The 26,618-nt window shown below is 38.7% G+C and overlaps 1 protein-coding gene across 1 annotated transcript in view; it reads left to right on the top strand.

Annotated features, from left to right (window-relative positions):
* The window catches only part of stmn3 (stathmin-like 3), a 26,993-nt gene extending 375 nt beyond the window's left edge, over positions 1-26,618 (top strand). Inside the window, exons 2-5 of the mRNA XM_044349195.1 lie at positions 15,570-15,665; positions 18,253-18,431; positions 23,364-23,555; positions 26,312-26,618. Of these exons, the coding sequence (XP_044205130.1) occupies positions 15,570-15,665; positions 18,253-18,431; positions 23,364-23,555; positions 26,312-26,371 (527 nt within the window). The 3' untranslated portion in view covers positions 26,372-26,618. The remainder of the gene's footprint in view (positions 1-15,569; positions 15,666-18,252; positions 18,432-23,363; positions 23,556-26,311) is intronic.

The following is a 26,618-nucleotide window of genomic DNA, read 5'->3' as shown; positions in this document are numbered from 1 at the left end:
TTGCTGGTGCTTTGATGTAGATATGGAGACCCTCCCACAGTCCCATCCGACATGTAAACGCAGTCAGATTCATCTAGAAAAGCAGGTGATTGATCATTCATGTGCAGTAATATGTGATATCCTTTGATTCAATGGCAGGTTGCCGCTGCAGATCTAAAACACAAAAAACTAAACACACTGACTCACGCTGAGAATGGCAGTGCTGCAGAAATTGTCATTCACTGCCATATGCTGGGGACTTTTTACTGCAGGTAGGGGAGGATAAAATAGACAAGATTAATACTGCAGGGATTATCACAGCTCAGTACTGATATGCTCTGATATTTGGCAAACTACAAAATATTACATGGTAAAAAGTTAAACTCATTGTATATATCTACTGTATGTTCTGTAAGTAGTATAATCATCATTCTAAAGTAAAACATATAATCTTAAATAAACCTGTGTGTCTACATTGTGTTCATCTCATGTGCGAACCCGTTAAACCCTGATGTTTGCTAACGAAGTACCACAAGGCAAACAAAAATGGAGATACATTTTCTCCCTCCGGTACTCCAGAATTACACACAAAATGCTTAGACACCTTACAACAACTTTAACAGGATTTTGCAGTTAAAATATGATTTAGTACATTTCCTTTCAAATCTGAGGCAATTAGTGATGTGTAACCAGGTCAAAAGCCTTTTTTTAATAATCACACAAAGCCTTTTCCTCCTATGACGGTGCAAATCAGAGAGTGAATTCACAAAAATGGTTGAATATTATAAATCTTTCTGAATCTCTATCTTCCGAGCATTCTAGTTCTTCATGCATACTTTATTGTATCAGTGAAGAGATAACTATACAACTAAGAAGAGGATGTCATGTCTGAGTCAAGCACTTTTATACAATGGTTTGATTAATCATATATGCAGCCTACCCCAGTCTGTTGGACTGTACCAGTAGTCAACACAAGTGATTCTACAGCAATACTGTGAGCTAAATGCTAATGGAAACACAGCATTCTGATGTTTAAAACGCACCACACATCTCCTGTCCAGTGAACTATAATTTATTCACCAAACACTTCTGCTATCTTGTTTTCACCACCACCTGGTATGGAGAAGAAGAGTTATGCCACATATTTTTTTTTCTTTTTTGATGGACTCACACTGATCTGCAACTTGCTGTGTGTTTGTTCTCAAAGTTAGAACACGATGATGTTTAGCAGGCATAATTTTTACCTTGATCACCATCTTAGTTTAGCATGTTAGATTTTGATAATTAGCTCTGAACACAAAGTACAACTGAGGCTGATTGGAATGTGGTCATAAACCAAAGAAATCTGTCCAATAGTTGTGAAGATATTTCATTCGAGACCTCAAATATCAACCTCATAATGGTGTGGGAGGAAAAGTCAGACGATCACCAAAGTCAGTGAGATTTATCCTTTTTGGACCACAAGTACAGTGGTGCACTGACCGAGCCCTGCTGCTAGCTTGCATATGTAAAGGACATATATATATATATATATATATGCATTTATTACATTATCTACATATGTTTTTGTTTTTTAGTCTATTTCTGCAACAGTATCAATTGATAATTTAGTGAATGGTTTATATACTGTGGATCAAGTGTCTTTAAAATCTTCCACAAATGTTTTAACAGCAGTCTTTTCAAACTTTTCACTAATGACCATCTTTCAGTTTTGATAAATATTTTTTTGCCATTAGATTTCTTAAAATCACATTGAGCATTTTGCTATAGGCCATAATATGGCCTGGAGTGTTACCGTATAGAGTGCTTATGATTTGTTGAAAACCTCTGTGTGCATTATTACATTCAGTTCCCTGTTGTTGATAGCTGAGGTCAGTGAGGATTCATGCCTGGCCAGCAAAGCCAGCAAAAATACAGTTTCCATCCCTTTGTCCACACACCATCCTACATTTGTCATCAGTTTATCTCGTGAATGAATCATCCTCTTGATTTCACAACCAGCTGATTTTACACCTGAGTGAGCTGAAATCCTAATCAATGTAGATCTTTGTCTGTCTCTCAGCATTTCTCAAATGTGTTTTTATTTCTCATGAACTGGACTGTGGTTTCATCTCAAAAATTTATGATGGAGAACATATTCCTCAGTTCAGCCAGTGAATCAAAGTGGATCTGAGCCTGAAGACGTTGTGGGCCCTATTTTAACAATCCAAAGCGCACGGTCTGAAGCACATGGTGCAAGTGCATTTAGGGTGTGTCCAAGTCCGCTTTTGCTAGTTTAACAGCAGAAAAAATGGTTGCAGCATCATGCACATGGTTCAAAAGGGTTATCCTTAGTCTCTTAATTAATCATGGGTGTGTTTTGGGCGTAACATGCAATGAACCAATCATAGTGTCATCTCCCATTCCCTTTAAAAGCCAGGTATGCTTGCACCAGGGCTTATAATGGTTCATTTGCCAAGTAGTAAGACGGAACGCTTGTACGTAGCCAACCAATCAGGATGCTCCTACCCATTACGTGTGTCCCACACAGTATATAAGGCAGTATCTCGCTGCTGCTCGCATCCTTCTCACTTCAGTGATGGCGAATCTACTCACTGACCTTTCCTCTCCACGGATGAAGTCGCCACTCCAGCAAGCTGGTTCCTGTTCATCGTGCCCCAGCTTCGTCGCCACCACCGCCGGACATCTCTTCTGCTTCACCTTGGTCGGGACCACACAGAGAGTGGCATGATGCAGCCACCGCCCTGCATTTACTGCCAAGGACTTCCTCCGTTTCAATGCCGGCAACAGTGGGACCACTTTCGGCTGTGTAACGTCTTGCTCTGACAATGTCTCTGCTGTGACAAGATAGATCTCCACATCCAAATGCCTATGACTGTCACAGCAATTTTGCAGATAGACGGTGACATCATCCTCTTGTCTGTGTCTGCAACATCGCTGACCTTTGGATATCCACCTCCAACTTCAGTTCGCCATGATTTCCCGAAGATTTTGGCCATGGCGGCGGAGCGTGAAGGGCTCGCACTGCCCCACACTAGCCAGGCACATAAAGGCTTTTACAACCCATCTCATCTGGCTCAACCAGCCTTTGTTTCACCTTCTCTCATGGACATTTGGCAGTGTGTCGAAGTGTCCAGGAAGGAGCTGCTGAAAATGAAGTCACCAGTCACAGGAAAGATTTCCTTCCTGAGAGTGCAGACTTTTAATTTTAGAAAATTAAAGTATTACAATAAGTGTTCATGATTAAACTACCTGACGAAGGAGGTCCCCACACTGGGTCTCGAACTGGAGTCTCCCAGATCATAGACGACTCTGCTGACTACTGAGCTAAAATGTTATTCATTGCCTCACTGCAGACAGACCTCTACCTATTTATACACCCATAACACAGAGACAGCACACTGTGTAGCATGTAGGGAAGAACTTCAAAGGTGATTCTTGCTTTGCACTCTTCATTTATTGCCTATTTTTTATGACCTAACTTTGTCGAAAGGGGTAGAGGACCAACAGGTTATGGAGAGTCCCTTGGGAGCATTTTGGGAGCCAAATAATGTATTTGTATTAATGGAGAGGTGTAGCTGATAAAACCCTATCCAAGAGGGGCCTAGCTAGTTGGCTTTGAGCTAGTTGGCTTTGTAAGTGCATCTCCCAAGCCTACAAGCGTGATCCATGATGACTTGGGGATGAGGTGTAAAGGGTGTCTGTTGTATGATTTATGACCCTTGTGAGGTTAGGTCATGGTTACACTCAGTTTCATGTTCATGTAAGCTGGGCTGGGTTGAGCCCCCTACTGCTCTGCTGAAGCGGCTGTGGCAACTAACCTATAGCCGGTTGGGCTCAGTGAGGCAGTCTGATGACATGTTGCGGCAGTGCAAACATTCATCGGGCTCTGCCTACTGTACACATAGAATCCAGTAGAGGGTGGAACCTGTATGAGATAGAACGAAGGTTATGATATTGTAACCCTAATTCTATAATAACAGGCGGAGGCCTCTACTTATGGACTCTGCCACTCCTACGGTGTCTGCTGAAATGGTTTCTGGATGTGAGTAATGGCGTGACTCTGCTATATATACTATGTGGTACACACGTAATCAGTAGGCGTGTCCCAACTGGCCGGCTACGTACATGCAAATTTCAGTGAGCAATTGTGCGCGTGTGATCGGAGGAGAGTATTACCCATAGAGTCCACCTGTGCTTATAGAGCTAGGGTTACAATATCGTAACATTCATTTCTCACTGTATGCACTGTGGTAGCACAGCAGCAGATATTTGTAAATGATATAAAAGAATATAATTGCTGCTCAGAATTACTTAGCATGTTTATCACCCCAAAGAATTACCCAACAAAAATATGAGAAATTCTCTCTTTACAGTTTCAATTTACTGTTTGAGCAAAACTGCTGGTATCCTCAGCAGGTTTAGAAATAAATGCAGTGATCCACAGTGACATCATGTAACCCACATTCTTGCTATGACAGCACTAAACACGACCATATTGCTGGCTTTATTGAAGTTACAGTAGTTTAGAGATATCTAAATGATCAGTAATCTGCAGTTCTCAGGTGAACCAGGCCCAGCGTTGTTTTCATCAGTATTTAGAGTTCTTCCTTTTGCACCAAACTCTTGAATAATGTATCAAAAGCTGCATGCTCTCAGCCTAGCGAGTGAATCTCCGCCCTGTGCCTTGTCTCGCAGATGTCTCCTTTTGTGTACACACTTTGTGTTCCTCTCTTCTGCACGCACACAGCTCCTTACCCGCTGCTGTTTAGCCTCCACAGACGAAGCATAGCAGAAAGCTAGTTGTGTGGAAGGAGAAAAGAGAAGAGACAGAAATTCACAGCTGACACATCGTTATGCTGGCAGCTCACAGTGTGGAGTCAGAACATAAATAATGAACACATTTGCCTTTCCTCCTCTGAAATGAGATTTGATTGAATCCATAATACTACCTCCTGGTGCACAAGTCAGCCATTTTGAGGACTCTGTAGAGTAACCAAGGTGACTGTGCTAGTATCTCTCCCATGGAGCCTATCTAACAGTTACCTTGCCCTACTTTAGATAGACACTGATGAAATGTTGTACAATGATAGATCCAAACACTCCTGTGAGCTGCCTACCCACAGTGTGACTCACTCTGCAGAGGGGGAGTATGAATGTTTACCATTAGCCATACATTCAATAGCTGAGTTTAATATATTCCACCAAAAAGAACAGTAAGAAGAAGGAGATGCATTAATGGATGCATTATGTTTGTTTCTCCAGGGCTGAAAACATGAACATCAAAACATGAGATCTGTAGCGACACAATAGCCAAGTTTCCATCCAAATGTAACGCCATTTTCAGAAAATAGTGCCATTACAGAAGAAGAGGGCGCAAATGATGTAATTAAAAGGGAGCCTGTCAAACCTCAAATAATGGAAAACCATCTAGATTCATATTTTCATCCAGTTTTCTAGAATCTAGAAAACTTTCTGTTTGTATTCATTTGAGGAACGTTACAGTCTCCTCATCGCTCCACACAGATCTGATGTTTTTGTCTCTTCAGTGGAAGCTTGAGTGAAGTTTAAGTCTGTTTCCATTTTCTTTTAAATAAAATAAATAAATAAGAATTATTATAATTTTATTAGTGTTACTGTTGTTTGTGCTGCTGCAGCTGGTGGTATTCTTATAAGTGAGAAAGTAATTTAACATCATGGTTAACAGTGTCTTTCACTAACATAGTTGATAGGGACCGTTTTCCCTCTTCACCTTCTTTCTTTGTAGATAAATGAACAAGATGAAGTCTGTTCTTTATGGGTGATTAACTCTGCACTCACATCTTCAGATGAAGATCATTGCTTACCACTGCAGGCCAGCTGCATGGTTCTTGTGCTGGTCTTCTTAGTCTCACGTGTGCACCATGCAAACCTCTCCAAATATGTAATTGGGTATGTGAATCCAGTGAGATACCTGCTGCCTATGTCACATGACACTGTGTGAGGGCTGAATTAAATTTAATTTAGCAAGCTAAATCCATGAAATAATTCATGATGAAAATGCAGTGGCTAAATTGATACACAGTATGTAAGTATACTAAGGTTATATCATATTCATATTCAACAAATATGATAAATGTTTAATACTTTAGTACTACATTACAGCCTATACCAACTGTGTAATGGAATATTTAATTCCACAAATGGAACATACATATATTGTATCATCTACATGTGTGCATCTGTGTTCACATGTGAATGATGACAGTGCATCCAGACAAGATCCAATATCAAAGACGCTTCACCTACTAGGTCTTTTCCTCAAAAGTAAACTTTGCAATATGCAGAACAACAATGAAGTGCAATTAAAACTAGCACCCTCAATTAAAGCTTCTTATTGTGCCCTGTGTATATACTGATGTATAATATAGATTTATCAGCTTGGGCTCATTAAACCTTATCACTCTTCCCTCCTCTGTTTGCTCATCTTCTTTTAATTAGCAATAAAAAACTAAGTAGCCTATAAGTAGCAGTTCCTCTGACTTCAGCTGGGTTTTAACGGAGCAGATGAGCCATTACTGTATATGGCCTGTACAAAATGATAATATAACACAGTATTTAGTGGTCTTCTATGGCTACTTCACTTCTTATTCTGTGGGCAGAAATAAATAGGCTGCAGGAGATTTACATTGTATTATTTGATTTGGAAGCATTTCAGTGAAGAAGAAAGTCTTTCTCTCTTTCATGATGCAGTGAGACTGGGACAGAGAGATTGCATAAGGAAACACGTGGTTTGGTTGCTGAGTGGGACTAATGCGTCTATCCTGATGAGCATCTCAATAATAAATGACCTTGTGATGACAGATCTGAATGCACAGATCCCACTTTTTCTGTCATGTCAGAAAGACCCAGGACATTGAACTAACGTTATATTTTTAGGAGGAAAGACCTTCACAACATCACATCATAACCGGTCTCTTTAGAGACAGCTTTCTAAATCTGTCCTGCAACTACACAACTCAAGGTTCTCTCAACGAAAACATCTCTCAGTGGAAAAACGTCCATCTTAGCGAATGAGTTCAGGTCATCTCTTATTCAGCCTGCAGGACTTGGTTGCATAACGAAATACTCATAGAACGTTGATTCAAACCAACCAAACTTCTTCTGCTATCATAGATATAGAGTATGCAGCACAATATATGTTTGATAGTTAAATTTTTTGTTTAAACCAGTTGTCGTCTGCCTTTTTGAACAGCAGAGGGCGTGTTTCAACATCAAATGTGGTGTAAATAAACCTGGAATCTGGGTCGATGTGTTATATATACTATAATGGATAATGCAGAAAGTGTTCATGGCTCGTTACCTCTAAACATATTGCATACTTCAGCCACACAGATTGCTCTCTGGGAAAATGTTTGGTGCAGAACTATCCTACAACTGTCCTAAAGCCGTTTCATTTTCTTCATTTTCTCATGGAGCTAATTTCCCATTAGAGTGAAATTATACTCATTCTTTACCAGGTATGGAATCATCCACATGGTCTGCAGGGTTGAACCTGCATTGAGAAACACTGAATCATTGTATTTAACTGCAGCTGTTTTGCTTGCGGTAGCCTATTCACTTATACAGCTGCCATAATGTCACCTTGGCAACAACTCCCATTTGGGGCAATGACTGGCTTTTATTTCAGGCTTATCAACACGCACACACACACACACACACACACACACACACAGGAGGAAACCTTCATGTGGGACTGGTTTGTTTTGCAGCCTTGATGCAGAGAGGGAAGGGTCACAAGCATCACTAAAAAAATACTTTACAGTGAATTTCAATGTCCTCATCTAACATCCAGTTTTGGTTTTAGTCTTAAAAACATATTTTCTCAATCAGCTTCTTAGAACAGTTTGGTTATTTCACTTAAAATAAAAATAATAATACATTTAATTTGTAACACACTCTTCATTCATAGTGAGCACTAGTGAAGGCAATAGTGAAACTCAAAATGCTAAAGCATTAAAAGTATACAACACACAACTTAAAGAAAATAATAAGAGTTAAGATGAAAAAGCCTTTCTAAATAGAAAGGTTTTTAGGCCTTTTTTAAGAGACTAGGGTCTGTCAGATGGTTAAGAAGGCTGTTCCACATGCGTGATGCAGCAGAGCAGAAGGCTCGATCCGCCATGTACACACGAGAGATCTCTTTATTTAGCTGTCTCTCTGTGCTCTTCTCTCTAGTTTGAAGTGGGCAGCACTCAAAAAGGTGATGTCTCAGGTTTTAGCAAATCAAAATGTAATGACAGTAGGTGGGTTGATCGGTCACTGTCAATCAAATATCAAACCACACCCACACAGTCCTGATGGAGCAGGTTAGATGAGTTTTTGACTGTTAAACTATTAATAGTAAGACCTAAATATGTTTTTTTTTTTTTTTTACTGTGATTGTTCATTACTTAGTCTTATTTATTAGCCTTATTCATACATATGTATTGTGATATGTTTGATGTTATATAGAAATGATTAAGATTTAAAGCCAGGTTTTTAAGGGCTTTAATGATCTATGATCTCTGAGTGATTAATACCACCCACATGTCACCTTAAAGGTGCACTGTGGAGTTTTCATTGTTTCTCACCAAAGCACATTGTGGGTATCCTTGAGGTCTAACAAACATTTTAAATGCATTTCCTTTCTCATAAAACATTTTGTAACATTTTTTGAAGTTTTTAAACCCTGCATTCTTTGCATCCGTGTTTGCTTGCTTGCAGTCTTGACACAATAGGGTGTAATGTCAGTTGCCCAAAAACGACATATAGTTACGTTTAAATAACAGTTGCCATCTAGTGGTCATAGTAATTATGACGCAGAGCTGTGGTGCAGATCAGATGTATGTATGTATATATAACAAATTTCCTCATTCGCAGGTGGTGGGTTGGGTGTATAGCTTAGCCCAAACTTGCAAACAGTGGACTTTGCCACTTTCCCATTTCCAGCTGTGAGTGTCACATTTCCAGCTGCGAGTCAGGACAGTTTTAAACACTTTTTTAAAAGTTATTGTTGCCATGGCGACAAAGGTTTCCTTACTTTAAGGAAGTAACTTTAACCCATACCAAATGTTTCTCTAACCTTAACAAAGTGATCATTTTCCACCCAAACCATGATCTTTCCCTAAACCTAACCAAGTGGTTATTGTGCCTAAACCTAAGCAGACCGTGTTGTCACAAAAACATAATTATTTTTTAACAGTGATTTGTAATGTTTCTGGAAAGACACAGTTAACGTATTTGGTCGTTTAATTTGGAGGACTTACTGTCTTCTTCCCTGCCTTTTGCTGGCACATTGTTCCTTAGGGTTAGGGTTATATTTGAAGTTAATTACGACACAATTGATATTCAAATTCATAGTCTCTCAAAATACACTGTCAATAATGAAATGTAATATATTCATTATATAGTCTAATTCAATATACCGTACAACATATAGTATATAATAGTTACAGTACAGTACATTGATGTTACTGAACTTTAAATGACGGAAATAAGATGTTTGAAGAGTTAACTGTCTCAGGTTAAACTTGAATAACTCCCCTGTGAACAGCTATGATATAAATGTGAGCACACAACAGATGGTTGGTGGTGTACACAGAAACCCTTCAATGCTGTTCTTCCGTATTTGTAATCAAAGAGTAAACAGGCTGGACCTGATATCATACTTGTGAGCTTTACCTCTTGTGTTATCTTAATTCTGTCAAATGACAGTGAGATATTTTTAAAATGCCACAGCCCTGTTGCTCACATGAACATGTTGTACTTTCTGACAATTAATGCACCAAATTCCTCAAGATGACTGAGCATGCTTTAAGTTATTGTGTTATCTGGGTGTACAGTTGACACCTGCAGAACTTAATTAAACCTTTTGTCTTTGAATATCTTAGATGTATTATCAGTCATAACACACTTGGCCTGTTCTTCTAATCTCAGAATATCTTGACACTGTTTGAATAGACCTGCTTTTGCTTTGTAATACAATAGAAGTATTTGTCTACATATTGTCTTCACACTTCTATTATGTTTACATTCCTTGAATCATTACAATAAATGTCCATGCATATAGGTAACAAATGAGAGAAAAAACCAAGTGTCTCAATAAGATGTTGGCCCCTTGTGGGCCTCCAGCAAAAGCTTCAGTGCTCTTTAGCAGCAATGTGAACATTGGGGTATAAATGTGTGTGTGGGCCCCTTTTAACCCCCTATCTGTGCACTGTGCATGTACCCTGTCTTTAAATACCCTTCAAGCAGAGCATACAGCAGCACAAATACACATGGTGGCTTCATTATATTTTTTCTAGAACCCCTAAAACCTGCTTGCCCACTTGTCATGCTCCTTGTCATAGACTTTCCAAGTGTGTGGAACTCCACTGGATGGATGAACAGCATAAATCCTAATATACTAATATAGATAGTTTTGCAAAATAGACATATACATATAGAGATGGTAGCTTGACATTATACCCCTACATTGTCCCATGAGGGCAAGTCATGACACAACAATAAATATTCCAGATGGCATCAAAATGTTTGATTTAAATGGTAAGAAACCACAAATCTTCAAATCACAAATCATTTGGCAATGCTTTCATAGTAAACAGTTGGGTATACTTCTCTCTCTAGCTCTTAACTGTCAGTCATTGTTGTCAGATTTTCTTTCTTGTTGACAGATATTAAATGTGCCTTGGTGTGTTTGCTTCATATTTCTATTTGTGTGTGCTCAATCAGCTCACTACTATTTATTCCATCTCACTACAAGTTCATAGATCATGTTAGGGCAAACTCTGGGACACTGACTTGGTGCCCTTTTACACTACTTACATTGCCTAGGAGGAGGCACTGGCTTAAAGACTGAAGTCAGGGATCTAAAGTCCCTGTTGGCAGTTATCATCACAGATGTAAATAAAATGCAAAGCAGCCCAACCTGCGTAGCCAGTAACACTGAGTACAAACAACAGGGGAGCCGCCTCATCCTCACAACTCCCATTATTGACTTTGAAGACTCTGGGTTGCATCCAAATCCATTTGGGAGGATTAGCTACTGCAAAGAGCAAAGTCACTCACTCAGAGGCACATACACACATCCACAGACAGCAGCAAGCACCACACAAATATCCCAGAAGGCTGTGAGGCCAGAAAGTGACTTTGAAGTACATGTTAATAATTCAGAATTTTTCTAAAAATAACAACTTTTCCTGAAATGTACTGTGCTGCACTTTAGTTTCAGTCACGCAATAAAAGCTTCCAGACAACATCATGGACATCAAAACTGATGGTCGCACTACTTTGTACTTGGCACTGTTACTTTGCAAGTGGCCTCAAATGACTTTTAAAAGTAGATGCTATCATCTTGGCTACAGACTAGCCCTCAGCATTATGAAACTTTGTTATGGCTGTGTTTAGACACTGGCAGCAGTTGGTTTAGGTTAGGGAAAGATCATGGTCTTGGTTTGATACAAAAAAAGTCTGTAGTGATTTGAAGCATGAGCACAGTGTTCATTAAGATTGAACTGAAACCATGATCTTTAACTAACCTTAACCAAGCACTTTGTTGTCTAAAACTAAACACACACAGGACTCAGGATGTGAACCTTGGTCTCCATGTCCAGCATGTTGGACGTTAACTTCCATCCAACTTCAGAACAGAATATAAATGTAGCGCTTCATTCATTTGTAAGAACATTGCTTTGTGTTTACAGTTGTCAGTGCAATTTTATTGGAAAAACAATTTAGTAGTACAGTATATAACCATCATTGCTGGAAGACAGAGTTGTTCATGGTATTCAGAAATGACACCTAGATGTTGCAAATGTGAAAAATTTCTGCTTGCACATTTATCTGTCTACAATGACATCAATGTTTTGATGTGATGTTATGAATATGATATTTAAAGCAATAATGATGGATTTTCTTGGCTGCTCAGGGGCAACAAAATTAGCTTTAAATATAACGTTGACATTTTATCACCTTATAAAGTTGTTTTGGCTAACGTGTTAGCAGTTTTATTTACACATCCAGGTGACATAGAGCAACATTAGCATTCATTTGGAGTCGTGCCTCTGGCCATCCAAGTCTACTATGCTGGGCAGGTAGTGGACAGTGGATTTATCTTTTTTGGAGGATTTAGATGTTGATGAGAGCAGTGAGACTGTGAGGCTGTAAAACCACAACAACTTAAAGATGCTAAAAAGCTCTGTAGAGCTGAGGAGAACTGCAGGGTTGGATGCAAATTTTCTGTGGCTTACAGAAGGCCGTTTGCAAGTGCAGCCTGACATGAACTATTGTACTTATTAACTGATTTTATGTTGACACCTCTGGAATGCAGCTTCAGTGTCTTGTAAGGTGAGGGTAGGGAACAGGTTCAGCCATGAGATCGTTAGGATGACACATTGACACTTTAAGAGGCAACTGATGGTGAAGATAAACAAGTACAATAAAAGAGTAGAGATTGGATTCAAGGTTCAAACCCAGGACTGTGTGGTTAACTTAGTACATACTGTACTGTAAATTTGAATTCATCACTACTTGTGGGTGAAGTACACATTTCATGTGGTGAAATAGTATGAATCTGCAGCATCTCCATTAATGAGGAGGAGACACTCTTCACTCACTTTTGGATGTGATCTGATAATGATTCACTATCAAAAACATTTGTTTTAGTCCAAATAAATGTGTATTTTATCATCTATTGCAGGAGTATGTGCCAGGATATGAGATAAGGTGGTAGCCTTGGATGGGTAACGAACCTCATTATTTTGAATTAGAGTTCACCCTGACTCAGAGATGCTCACATTTCTCCTCTCACAGGTGGCGTGATCTAAGCTACCCTATAAGAAATGACTGTTATACTGTATGTGTTTTGGTGTGACTATATCTATGTATACATTGTACCAAGGCTTCTCCGATAACAGATACCAGTGTTGTAATAAACCTCATATATTCAAGTAAGAATCAATTGGACGCTGTGGAGTTTTTTCATCTTTGTTAGACAGTTTGAAGCCACTATATGTAGGATTGAAAGTGTTAGACTTTGATGCCCTACAATGGTAGCGTCATGATTATTATATTATTATATATTATTATAAAATACATACTTCTGCTTTATTTTGCTCTCAAGCTTGTATAACTGACAAGTGCTTTCCATTTTTAAAGCCTACTCTTCCACTCAGACTGCACTGCATGCTCTGTCAATGGAGAAGTACTGTATTTACCGAAGTACTGCACGGGTTTGGTTTACCAAGTGTCAAGGCTGAATTATTGACAAGGCACAATGGGCAACTGTGACCAAAGTACAAAGTGGTTTGGCAATGTACATGACTAAGTCAATTGCAACAATAACGCCCTGAAGGCAGTGATTACATTCTTATGGCCTTGTCTTGCAAAGGGACCATGTATCAAAATATAGCAGCTTACACACACAGAGAGAGGAAGGAGTTACGGTGTAGTTTTCCACTGTGTTATTTTTTCTTTCCCTTCCAATGTTTAGAAAACAAGGAAACTGAAGTACGTGAAAAGAGCAGTAAGCACAAGACCCAAACCCGCAACAATCCTGACAAGACAAACCTGTTACTCTGGTTCCATTACATTGCTGAGGTCATGCTGACATGTGATAAGAGTCTTTTCCTCATCATTTAGAATGGTGTCTTACATTTTTGGATCAGGTATTGCAAGTTGAGAGTTGTCTATAGGCACTTGCTACTTTTTGCACCATTTGGTTAGGTGCTCAACTGCATTTTGTTGTAGTGGTAATTATTTTGTGTAATTAGCCCAAGAAAGGTTTTTGTTTTTTGGTATTCCATGTTGTTATGGCATCTCCCCAAGTCCCATTAGACAGACTGCAATAACTAATAACTAAAGAGTTTATTGACAATGGCAGCAAAGAAAAATATGGAGTTGGGAATAACTTCAGGGTGGGCAAGTCCAACATGACAAATGGAACAAATCAAATTAAAAGGGTTTAAAAAAAAGGAGTTATAACATATAGAATATAACACAATTAAAGAAACCAAATTAAAATAAGTATTACTTAAATAAACAGTACAAAACAAGATCAATAAGTGGCAGCACTACAAGCTCCAAATACATATTTCCATCAGAATGGAAAAGTGAAGATCAGACAGATGAAAGCATAAACCATGCCAAGCATAGCTCATTGGGAGGAGAGGGAGACGCAGATTTGGCACCATCACCTATGGGTGCCCTGAAGACCAATCACTTCCTTTTGATTGCCACCTATTTGCTTACATTCCTACTCGCACGTGTCCATGTACACATGTACATGGGTACACACACACACGCACGCACACACGCACACACACACACACACGCACGCACACATACACACACACACACACACACATATTTGGAACAGAACAGAGAACAACCAGCCAGAATGTTTCCTGCAGTTTTTTGATAAAGTCTTAGCTGCAGACAATTTAACAGAAACTGCCTGAACCCATACATTTATTTCACAATTGCAAACAAATTTGCTACACATATCAGCTCCAAATTCTCAGTTTAAATGGCATTAGCTTGAACTCTTGCATAATTCTTCTTTGTACAAGCCCTAATGTTCCTAGACAGGATGGGTGTATTCTCCAAAAATTCTCCACCATTAGCCAAAAAACACAATTTGAGTACGTTCTACCTTGTTGCTTGTTGTTTTCTTTACCAAAAAATAGTGACCGCTGCTCTTCTCTATTTAGCTTATTTAGCATTGATGATGGCTCACATTATGAAGTCTGCTTTTTATGCCCATTTGCACTTTTTGAGCATTTCACACTTTAATATTATATGTAATCTAATATTTTTGATAAAAATGTATGTCTCATAAAAACATTCTCTTGTCTTGTTGTTTTTATGACATTTATTGTCAACAAAAACAAGCCTGTGTTTTGTCATTTCTAAAAAGGTAACCATTTTTGTCGTTTTGGAGTCATGTGAGTTTCTACTTCAATAGAATGAGCATTGTTCAGATAGGATCAAGGACACAAGTGCAACATGTTATCTGGGAGGAGAGAAACTCTAACATATTTTCAGGTTCCTCCACAGAGCTGATAAGCAGAGTCTGTGGAGGAACCTGTAGGGAAATCTGACTAAATGTGACACAGCCAGAGGCACTGACACACTACACACTCAGTCATGACATACTGTGACAAAACCTTTCCATAAAGCATGTAAGAATTTCTGATTCTGGTCAACAGTTTAACCACAACACTAAACAAGTGTGCAAGGTGTAATAAACTAATTGCAACAGTACTTCTGCTTTGTGCTAATGTTGAATATGACAATAGATGTCTCTTTTTTCCTGTATTAAGTGGCCATGATTATGCATGGTGATACATTCCAGTAATATGGAGACATAAATGTGTGCAACCACTCATATTCCTCATATTTGTTGCATACATATTGTGTTATTTTAATCATTTTTCTGTGTAATTACAGTACTATTATCAGCAAAACCAGATTCCCCACAGAGGTTATTTGAGTTGTAACCTGGCCTATAAATCACGATTTCAGGTGTTTCTTGCAGATGTAACAATTTTTCTTTCGTCTCTTTACAACAGCCTACACAGACAAGATCAAGGAGATGTCCATGCTGTCTCTGCTCTGCTCCTGCTTCCACACACAGCCACATCCCAACAGCCTCTATCAGTATGGAGGTCAGTATGTCTGCCTGCCTGCCATTCAGACTGTGTCTCATGTCCCATGTGTTGATCCTCTCAGTTTGAGGCCTTATACTGCATGGCACGGACAGGGCAAGAATAGAAATATAATTTGACCGAATGTCCCTTCTGCCCTTCTTAATTTCCTTGTGTCCTTTTCCTTAATATTCAGTTTATAAACTTTCATACGCTCTGCTGGAAATAATTCACTTTGCTGCTTTATCTTTGTATCTTTGATTTCTGTTATGAATTGTTGTGAAAAATCCGTTTCAGGAAGCATAAACACCTTTTTCAGGGCCTAAACAATTTCTGATTTGCATCACAGATCAACTACTGACTATAATTTACATTGCTGAAAGGCATAAACAGCAAACATCACACTTGTATTTTGCTCATCTGGGACACAATTTTATTTATAAGCTTGTCTTAAAAATATTAAATGTCAAGTAATGCAGTTTTATAAAAGGACTATTATTAAAAAGGTTAAATCACCACCAAGGCAACAGACAAACCATCCACCATGACATCTCTGCCAACAACAGTGACAAATATTACTATGTTTGTTCAGAGGACACACTATAGGAAAGTTTTTTGAATGAGTCTGCAGACAGCTGCTTATTGAAACTAGCTAATGCTAACATACAGAACACTGTAGGAAAGGCATGACCTGTAAATTAGGCCATGTCTACACCGATCAGCCAAAACATTAAAACCACTGACAGGTGAAGTGAATAACATTGATTATCTCATTCGCACCTGTTAAGGGGTAGGGTATATTAAGCCGCAAGTGAACAGTCAGTTCTTGAAGTTGATGTGTTGAAAGCAGGAAAAGGATTATCGTTACAATTTACCTAAGTATCTGAGCAACTTTGACAGGGGCCAAATTTTGATGACTAGATGACTGGGTCAGAGCATCTCCAAGAGGTCTTGTGGGGTCTTCCCAGTATGCAGTGGTCAGTATCTACCAAAAGTGGTGCAAGGAAGGATGACCGGTGAACCAGCGACAGGATCATGTGGGAAATGAAGGTTAGCCCATCTGGTCTGATCCCTCAGAAGAGCTATTGTAGCACAAATTGCTGAAAGAGTTAATGCTGGCTATGATAGACAGGTGGAACAATGGATCACATTGTCCTTTACATCATGTGGATGGCTGGGTGCGTGTGCATCGTTTACCTGGGGAAGAGATGGCACCAGGATGCACTATGGGAAGAAGTTATGGTTATTTAATGTTATGGCTGATCAGTGTATAAATTGCAGTGAGTGAGTAAGACTATTCAATCCTACAGCTGGAATAAAGTATTCTGTGGGTTTTTCTGTACTCTTACAATCAGTTTTACAATACTATGAATATTCATATATAATATTTATCCACTGTCTCAGATTGTGGATGATCTGTAGATCAGATTGTCAATTATTTTTGACAGTATGACTGGATTTAGATGATGCAGTTGTTTGAGAGTTGAGAAATATCTGTATGAACTCTGAATTCTCAAACAACTGCATCGTCTAAATCCAGTCAGATTTCAAAAAAATGATTGTGAACTTGAGACTTGTGTGTATATAGTGTATGTGTTTTGTTAGCATTTATAGATATAGGGAGAGAAAAAAGAAAAACATCATATATACAAATGCTCACACAAGGTTATTGCATGAGTAAGAGACCACACACAAAAAGAGCCTTTGTTGTCCTTGAACTTGTCTTTGCTCTTGTTCTGCACATTGTACAGAGTGTGTGGTCTATGTGGCTGTGTCACACTCTTATCAATTAGATACATATCTCACAAATTGTCAGTCTTTGTGTGACATAGTTTTACACCCTTTACCCCATCAACACAGCTCTGGATGTCTGGAGCACACGCTTATAGTAAGAGCTTTATTATCAAAAGCTCTTGCAGCTCTTTCCTTGTGACAAATTCTGTAAATTCTTTAAGGTTTTTTTTCTGGAGGGCCATTTTTATGCCTTTATTTAATGGTTGAAAGTAGAGATGACAGGAAATGAGTGGAGAAAGAGTTAGGGAATGACAGCAAAGGCTGCAGCCTAGGCCAACTGATAGAAATATTATTAGTATTAGATGAGTAGGTATGATCATATGTATGTATATATTTGGCGGCAGGGCCTTGAGGGTAACAATATGATAGTCATATGAACATCATGGTTATCATGTGGAAGAGTGAGCTCAGTAAAGCTTTGTCTAGGTCTGTTAGAAGGAATCTATAAACAACCAAAGGGCCTCCCAAGGCCGTCAATATACCAGTGACTTTCTTTTGTTTCTTCAGAATTCTCCACGGAGACTCTGCAGACTCTCTGTGTCTGTAACATATGTTCTGTTTGAATTGAAGAGACGCTTGACTTCAACAAACCTCAGCCTATTGATAATTCTATCTATCACCAACCGGGCTCCTAAGAGTACTGTCTTTTTGGACACAATGATGAGACACAGTCATGAGCTGTATCCTTGTGATATATGAGAAAGAAAACAGCAAGAAAAAAGAAAGAATGAATGAATGCATGAACTTGCACTTTATAGGCAGCTCGCTAACTTGTACTTTACCATTGGTGTGAACTGGCTTCTGGCTGTGTCAGACCTGGAGGTGAAGGGCTTCAACAAGCGAGCATCGGGCCAGGCCTTTGAGCTGATCCTGAAGGATCCCGATCAGTTCAGGGACAAACCCCAGACTCAGCCCCTGCCCTCACCCCCGAAGAAGGAGGTGTCCCTGGAAGAGCTCCAGAAGAGGCTGGAGGCCGCTGAGGAGAGGAGGAAGGTAAGCAGACCCTGTAGGTCATCGCATCATGGTCTCATGTTGGAGTATCACTGACCACTGATTGTAACTTTCTGTATATTGTTTTCCTACCCTTCTGATTTAACTAAATGAAACTCTTAATTTTATATTCACACATTACACACAACTTATCACTTCTAAGAAGAAGCAATCAAAATCAGTCAGATTTCATTTTCTGTATTGCTAAGTCCCATGTGATGATCAAGTTGGAAACTGAAAAGTTGGTAAACTGAAGAATATCTCTTTAATAAACTCAAGTATGCAGGCAGAGTAAAACAGAACAAACCTGAACAAGACGGAACAAACAGAACAGAAGATCCAATAAGACTGAACTGAAAACCAGGACTTAAATACAAATAATACTGATGAGGAGATGAGATGCAAGTGGAACAGGAAAGGAGTTGATTGGGTGAGGCAGACACAGGGAGTTAATGAGGACGATGCAGGGCAGGCGTTGAGGGAAAGCAGAACAGAGACACTGAACACATAATGAAGTTACCAAGTGTTCTGTTGTTTGCACTGTACTACATGAATAGTTCGACATTTTAGGAATTACGCTTGTTGAGTATTAGGTGACACTGTAGCTTAGCTAAGGTCTTATTCAGACCAAATCAGGTGGTGCGGTACACCGCCGCAGGGTTGAGCGGAGGTGTGTGGGGGTGTGGGCCTGTTCTGCTCTGGAGTGTAACTGCTGTGAAACAACCAGAAAATAAGATTTTAATGATCTGATTCACCAGCTTTCTTGCTACCAGCGCTCCCTCTCTTCATTCACTCTCTAGCTCACCCTACCACAGCTGTTCTCTCTCTCGCTCACTGATGCTCTCAGCTCTCTCCCTGTTTCTCTCGTCTTTTTTAAAATGAGTCGGGAAGTTGTCAGCAAAATCTAACTTTATTTTTAACGTAATCAAATGAAGAGAAATGTCCTCCCCTCCTCCTCGTTTGTACTTTGTACTTTGTACTCCCTCATGGCAGAGTTTTACAGCTCTGATCAGCCTGATTGCTGACTATGATTGGCCACTGCAGCGTGTCATCAGGTTGCAGGCTGCGGCGCCACTGTGGCCAAAACCCCCACTCGCCGTCTGATTTGGTCTGGATATGGCATGAAGACTGGGCCAAGAAGTTGTCAGGGAACATAAACCCCATAAAACTTATCTCTTTTACACATTTTTGTACAGATTAAACAAACAAATTATATACGTTAATTAGTGAGCTTTAGATATGTTGGTAGGAATGTTTTTTAACTTGGGACAGAGCCAGGCGAGTTATTTCCCCTTTTCCAGTCTTTATGCTAAGCTAGGCTAACCACTTCCAGAGTCCAGCTCTATATGTGAAGTATTTTCCCAAATTCTCCGTTACTCCTTTAACTGTCAATGTTCAGTCACTTTGTCCTGCATTTGGAACCAAATAAAAATATTTACCAGATGTTGAACTATTCCTTTAAATTAACTGGCTAGTCTGTTGTACTGCAGTGCTGTAGAAAACACTGGATACAGTCGGTGAGTCTAAACATCTTCAACAGAGTTCACACTCTGTGTGAATAAGCTGTAATATTTTAAACCTAATGTGTTTTGCTTGCAGCAGCCTTCAGAACATAACATGCAGTCGTGTAACCTTGACAATGTCTGTCCCAGCCAAAACATCACTAATACCAAACTTCACAACTTCTTCTCCGAGCATTTCTAATTCCTTTGGTTGTTTTGGCTACGTACGTTATATGACCCTTTATATTACCCTTTGTGATATTTCGACACTCAGATTGTACAATTACACAGGATGAAACTTGAGTCTTCCCAAACGATGTGTTAGGAAATAGCTTAAATAATGACTTGCCTTTCTCAATCCACAATAAGCCAGTTGTAAAGCAGCCCTGCACTTGTATTACAGCCCTGCAGGTATGAAAGCACAAGTTGCGGCAGGCAATGACGCTAAACAGCTTTGCTGAAACTTTTGCAAAACTGCCACCTCCCCACCTCAAAGCACAAGGTAACCTCAAGATATATTTATGAAACAACTCAAAGCCTGCTGTAAAGAAATGAACGCTGAGGTACTTTGTGTATTTAGCTTTCCACAGAAATATCTGCCAAGATTGAGCGTCAACATAAAGCAAGATTGGAGACTTTCCAGCAGCCAGTACAACAAGAAATAAGCAAAAGACAGTTTAAACGCAACACAGCCTAGCTTACAACACCGGCACAAGGAAGTATTATGTAGAAATGATCTTGAAAATGAAAGGTGTGACACAAGTATTAGATGACAGTGATACAACAGAGAAACAAAGACAAAATAAATCTATGATATTGTATTCTTATTAAAACCTCACCAAGTGAATAACAAATTGAAATGAACAAATTGTGCTGTGCACAACTAAAACCTGTTTGTTTGGGTTTTTTTCCTCTAATCCAAAGGCTAATAAAGTAACTCAAAACAGGTGAGCTGAGGGATAAACTGAGGGAGTGTGTTGAAAGTTTTTATTTCAAAACAGCATGACCCATGAAGTGACTTTCGAAATGTTTAAGTCATCAAGTCAGCGCCTGCATATATATCATGGCTATATATTTATGCTGTGCAGCAGCAAATATCTTACAGATGATACATTTAAAGCTGTGAGAATATGGGATGATTATCACGCATTGTTTTGAAACTGAAAAAAAAAGCTTCGAAAGGTTGAAACTCGGTGTTTGAAAGCTTGAAATCTAAAAAAAGCAAAGGGCGAATCTTTATTTTGAAACACACAACAAGACCACAGACTGACTTACTTAAATGACTGCGCGTCAGTCATTGGTGGAGCAGTCACTCCCACCTAACCCTGTAAATACCACTGCAACTGCCCCACCCGTTAGGAGACTAGGCAGGTCCTGAGTCTATTCAATCCAATGGGAAGTGTACATGAGGACAGATTATTACTGATTCTTTCTTCCCATACACACCGTAGTAAATACTGGACCCATTTTTCACAAGCCACATATCTTCTGAAAATGGCATTGAAATGGCGTTTTTCAGAAAATGAACTTTGTTCGAGACCTGTTTCTGTCTCAGCAACACACTCTCTCTATCAGGGCAACCTTCATTTAATTCACATGAAAAATAAAACTGAATGCCACAGTAATCCATGCAGCTCTGTGTTTGTGTGGTTTGTGTGTTTTGTTTATCATTTTGTTGTCATGAACTTCTGTTTTACCCATTTTCTCTTCAGGTGCTAATGCAACGTTAGATCAGCAGTGTATCTGCCTGCTTTAATCCCACCTCATATAATCAATATAATGAAATTTAAAGATTTAAAGATTAAACACATCAAGGTTGATTATGCTGTGAATGTGCTTGTTTTAAATAACTAAACTCCACCATGGCTGTGGTTGTAGCCTGGGTGCTTGCAGGTTGAGTTAGTTGGGCTGAAAAGGCGAAGCTAGCCCGTTAGCATGAGTCATGTCTAGATGGGATTAGGGGATACAGCATTGTCATGGAAAAACTCTTAAGATGGGCCTATGAAACTTCAGGTATCCCACAACATATTTGTTCCAAAAATCAAGATGGTTCAGCATTATATTTGTAAAGAGGAAGATGTAGAAATTAAAATTCGTTGGAGACAGGGTGAGACATGTCATCTGGGGGTCAGTTGGGCAGGATGGCTCCTGGACAGGAGAACTGAAAACAGACATGACGTTATCTATAAGTCTGTATTTGATAGATTAAGAAAAGAACCCTAACACCCACTTAAAGTGTATAAAACCCTGTTATAAGTGCTCCACTAGGAGCCCTGTATGTTGCATTGTGAAACACTCCTTCTTGTACAAGAAAATAAATTCTGTTAAATTTTGATACTTCAGCTCTGGTCTCTATTGTTTTAAAAGTTATCACAGAAATTCATTTAACAGAGTTCAATGCAATAAGATTTACTGTGTATCAAATGCAATAAAAGTAAACCGAGGCTTTGTCCATGGAGCAATAACCTGAATGTAAGTCAAAAAGCACTGTCATATACTCTATTTAGCTCCTCCTATTGTGGAGCCTATCTTATGTGATTTTTTAGGGCTCCTCCTCATTTTATAAAATCCCGGAATTTCCCACCATTATTTTCAAGACTTCCTTTTAAGGCTCCTCCCTAAATGACATCATTAATGACCTTGACCTGTTGACAATTATCCAAATATGATTCTTTTTTTGAAACAATGATGTCTAAAACTTCCCTAAAACTAAAAATAAAAAGGGCTTGTGGCCTTTAATAATCAAATGTCATGAGCATTAATCTTTCCATCAATGCTTAATGATTAATTAATTAATGATTTAATGATATTACATTACATACATTAATGATTAACTACCCTGTATACTGTCCCTGTGATGATAGTCATGACTATTTATACAAGAAAATTATTCCACCACAGCATATTTGACTGTATGACTGTTTGTTTTCAGACCATCTGTTACATATGCGCACCAGTTTTCAAATCACCATTTACAAGGTTTTAAACCTGGAAAATAAACTAATACACCAGGAGAACAGTGACAAATTTGAAACTCTGAAATGTGTTGGAGAAACCACTAAAAATAGTGTTGCAGTTGTGAAGAAGGAAAACTCAAATACAAAATGTTTGCAGAGATTTGATTTTTTTTTCAGCCTACAAAACATTATGCAAGCCTTCAAAACTTAGTTTCAATCTTGCAAAACCTTTTTTAATTAGATTTCAAGCTTTCAAATACTGAGTTTCAGTTTTGAAACATTGTGTGATATTCATCTCATATGAGAAAACTCAGCTAGTCTTGAGAAAAAAATGGATGTTCATTCTTTTGTTTCTGTTTGATGAACTTGGTTTTTGGTTTTCATGAATCCCTGCCAACCCCCAACTGCCATCATCATGCTGACTGCACCCTCTTTGTCTGCTGTGCCCCATATGTCCTCCCCCCATCCTGCTGTAGTCCCAGGAGGCTCTGGTGCTGAAGCAGCTGGCAGAGAGGAGGGAGCATGAGCAGGAGGTTCTCTACAAGGTGCGTGAGGAGAACAACAACTTTAGCAAGAAGACGGAGGAGAAGCTCATCCAAAAGATGGAGGTCATCAAGGAGAACCGGGAGGCCCACCTCAATGCACTCAAACAGCGGCTGCGTGAGAAAGCAAGTCCTTGCATTATGTCATAATTTGTGAATTAATATTATTATTTTATCAATGCAAGGAGAGAACCATACTCTTTTGCAGCACTGTCCTGATTCAGTAAGTCACACAAACCAACACAAGCTTATATAACTTGTAAAATGGTGAAAATCTTACTCAAAACTTCAAATGTGGGTATAAAAAATATGTGACAGCAATATTTCCCCCCAAAATTAGAATTTTGTGACACCAGCACAAATTGGACACAATCCCCTTTTTAACATATAAATGATTATATATATAAAGTACATATAAAGTATTCACACATCTAATAATATATGGGAATATTATTTCAGTTGTGATGGTATGGCTGACCATTTTGGTTACATTCAGATCAAGGAGTGTACCTCAATGGCTAAACTTGGGCAACTAAAACTGCATAGGTTAAAGTTTGAATCCTTAAAGGAAAAGTTGGGCATTTTGAGATAAATGCTTATTTACTTTCTTGCTGAGCATTAGATGAGAAGATACCACTCACATGTCTGTATGCTAAATATGAAGCTACAGTGCTGTCAGCAGCTAGCTAACTTAGCTTAACTTAACTAGTACAGTGCCCATTCAAAACGTGCATATGTATGTATCAACTAACAAACATATCAATTTAAACGAGAAGGAATTAATAAATTAAATGGTTTTAATCCAGACAGAAACTTCACCAGTGAGACTAAACTGAGGTTGAACCACAGAAGCAACTACATATATATATATATATATATATATATATATATATATATATATATATATATCAATTGATAAAAGATCAATTAAAACAATAAAGAATTAATAAATTAAATGGTTATAAATCCAGAGTTTTTAGTGATTTGACCATTGCCATCTTGGATTTGACTGTCACTATGTTTGATTTTTGGAGCCAAAAGTGACCATATTTGGACGAAAGGGTGGAGCTGACCATAGCGCTAGCTGCTAGCTTGGTTAGCACAGTGCATTTACAATCATGGTTACCAGTGATAATTCTAATGCTAATGCTAATTTCCGCTAGAGAAAAACAGGCCTAAAACCATTAAAACAAAATTTACTCTACACTATTTTCCTCTACATTCCGTGAAATGTGCACATGACACAGCATTTGTTTTCCCAGTCACTTGCAGTACATGCATATATGTATGAATCCCTTGAGTCACATGTTGAATCCAGCACAGAAAAGGCTGACCATCAGTAAAAGTAAAAACTATTATATAGAGAGGCAATTGCTTAATGTAACAGAATGAGTTGGCTATTGATTAAAATGCCTGCCATAATGAGCAACAAAAAGGGGTACGATATAATGAAAACCTTAAGGAATGAATGTAACTTTTAGGATTTTATGTAAAATACAACGATACAGTACAAATTTACTGTCTGCTTACACTGAAATTCATTTTGTGTCCTTAGGCTTTGACACACAGATTAAACATACATTCACACATCTAACACCTCAAACAGTCATAACAATAACATATCACATCATATCCTCTAGATTCTGATCTCTATTAGCAAAAAAATGTTGAATAAGACAGTAAGAGTTAGATAAGACAGTTTTAGCAGAGGTTAGTGTAATGTTTTAGTCAACCAAATCCCCCCACACATGATCCTTTACTATGAAGAAGTATTTGATGTCAAAATGAGGTTACTTCCAGTTTCTGTTACACTAACTTGGACCCCGATTTCTTTCACTTTTCATGAAATGCATTTTATTTTTTATTTTATTTTATTTTTTATTTATTTTATTTTGAGACATTGCACTCATATCACAAAATTTCAGGAAGGCACGGTACACCGCCCTTTACTCTGGGCTTTGCAGCTGTAGCCAAGTCTTCCTCTGTTATCTACTTCTCTTGAACTTCAAACTTCAGCTAAACAGTAGTTGTTGAGGGAGGGAACTATAATCATCAGTGGCACCGACTATATTTGTCAGGCGATGAAGGGATTCACACTGACAATCTCCATGACTGCTCAGATAGTTTTTTTTTTCTTTTTCGGTTCTTTTTCTTCATTCACTTTTTAGAGGGACACCATGATGATACGTTGTGATGGTAGTGAATGATCGGTCGTTCACACTGACTTTCTATGCAGACAACTAGATGAGCTTCTTAGCTGAAACCAACAGTCAATTGCTTTGGCAGCACATAAAATGGGGCCAAAATGGACTTGATAAATTAAAAATCAGATTTGAATAAAAAGACATTTAAAATGACAGAAAATCATATGAATTGGAAATATAGTTTTAAATGCATTTAAATATACAAATATACAAGTCAATGGCCATAAATGCCATAAATGTAAGTTGCCATAGATGTCATTGTTACCAGACACAGGACCAAAAGACTAAAAACTAAACTGTGGTGGCCACAGAGAAGCAGAACAGCAACAGTAACAACAACAACAACAACAACAACAACAACAACAACAGACACATGTCTAGCAGCAACAAACAGCAACAGCTGCAGAAGGACAGAAGAAGGATGCCAACACGTCAGCATGGTCTATGCAGTTTCCTGCACATGAGAAAGCACGAAGAACTATATGGAGTGTATTGGCTGAAAAACCTGTTGAAAAGAGTATCAAGGTTTCCTGTTTTCGTCTTGAATGTCTCTCAGGTTAAACAGTCTGTGTTTCTTAGGAAATACATGATGTGCTTCTAAGTTTCATGTTCCACAGAAGCCCCACCTCCCATCATTAAGTCTTTGAGTGTATCTAACAGTTTATTACTTTTTTACAGGAAATCCACGCTGCTGAGGTACGCAGGAACAAGGAGCTCAAGGCTGACCTCTCTGGCTGAGGATGTTTTCTACACTTAGGCAGCGGATGCTACTTTTGAAAATCTTGTGTGTCAAAGTTCTCCTGTTGTTCTGTATTCACCAATATCACCAGTGCACTTTTCAGGACTCAAACTAGTAGTTAATCAGCACCAAATAATGCTACTCATCTGTTTCATTTTTGGTAAATCACACACATTTGGAACTGCAGGTACATATTCTGATAGCAGAGGCAAGTACAGCTGAAATAAAGTCCAATTCTGAGCCAAA

Source organism: Thunnus albacares, chromosome 4 (assembly GCF_914725855.1).
Source record: "Thunnus albacares chromosome 4, fThuAlb1.1, whole genome shotgun sequence".
Lineage (NCBI taxonomy): Eukaryota > Metazoa > Chordata > Actinopteri > Scombriformes > Scombridae > Thunnus > Thunnus albacares.
This window is presented reverse-complemented; position numbering and strand designations above follow the sequence as displayed.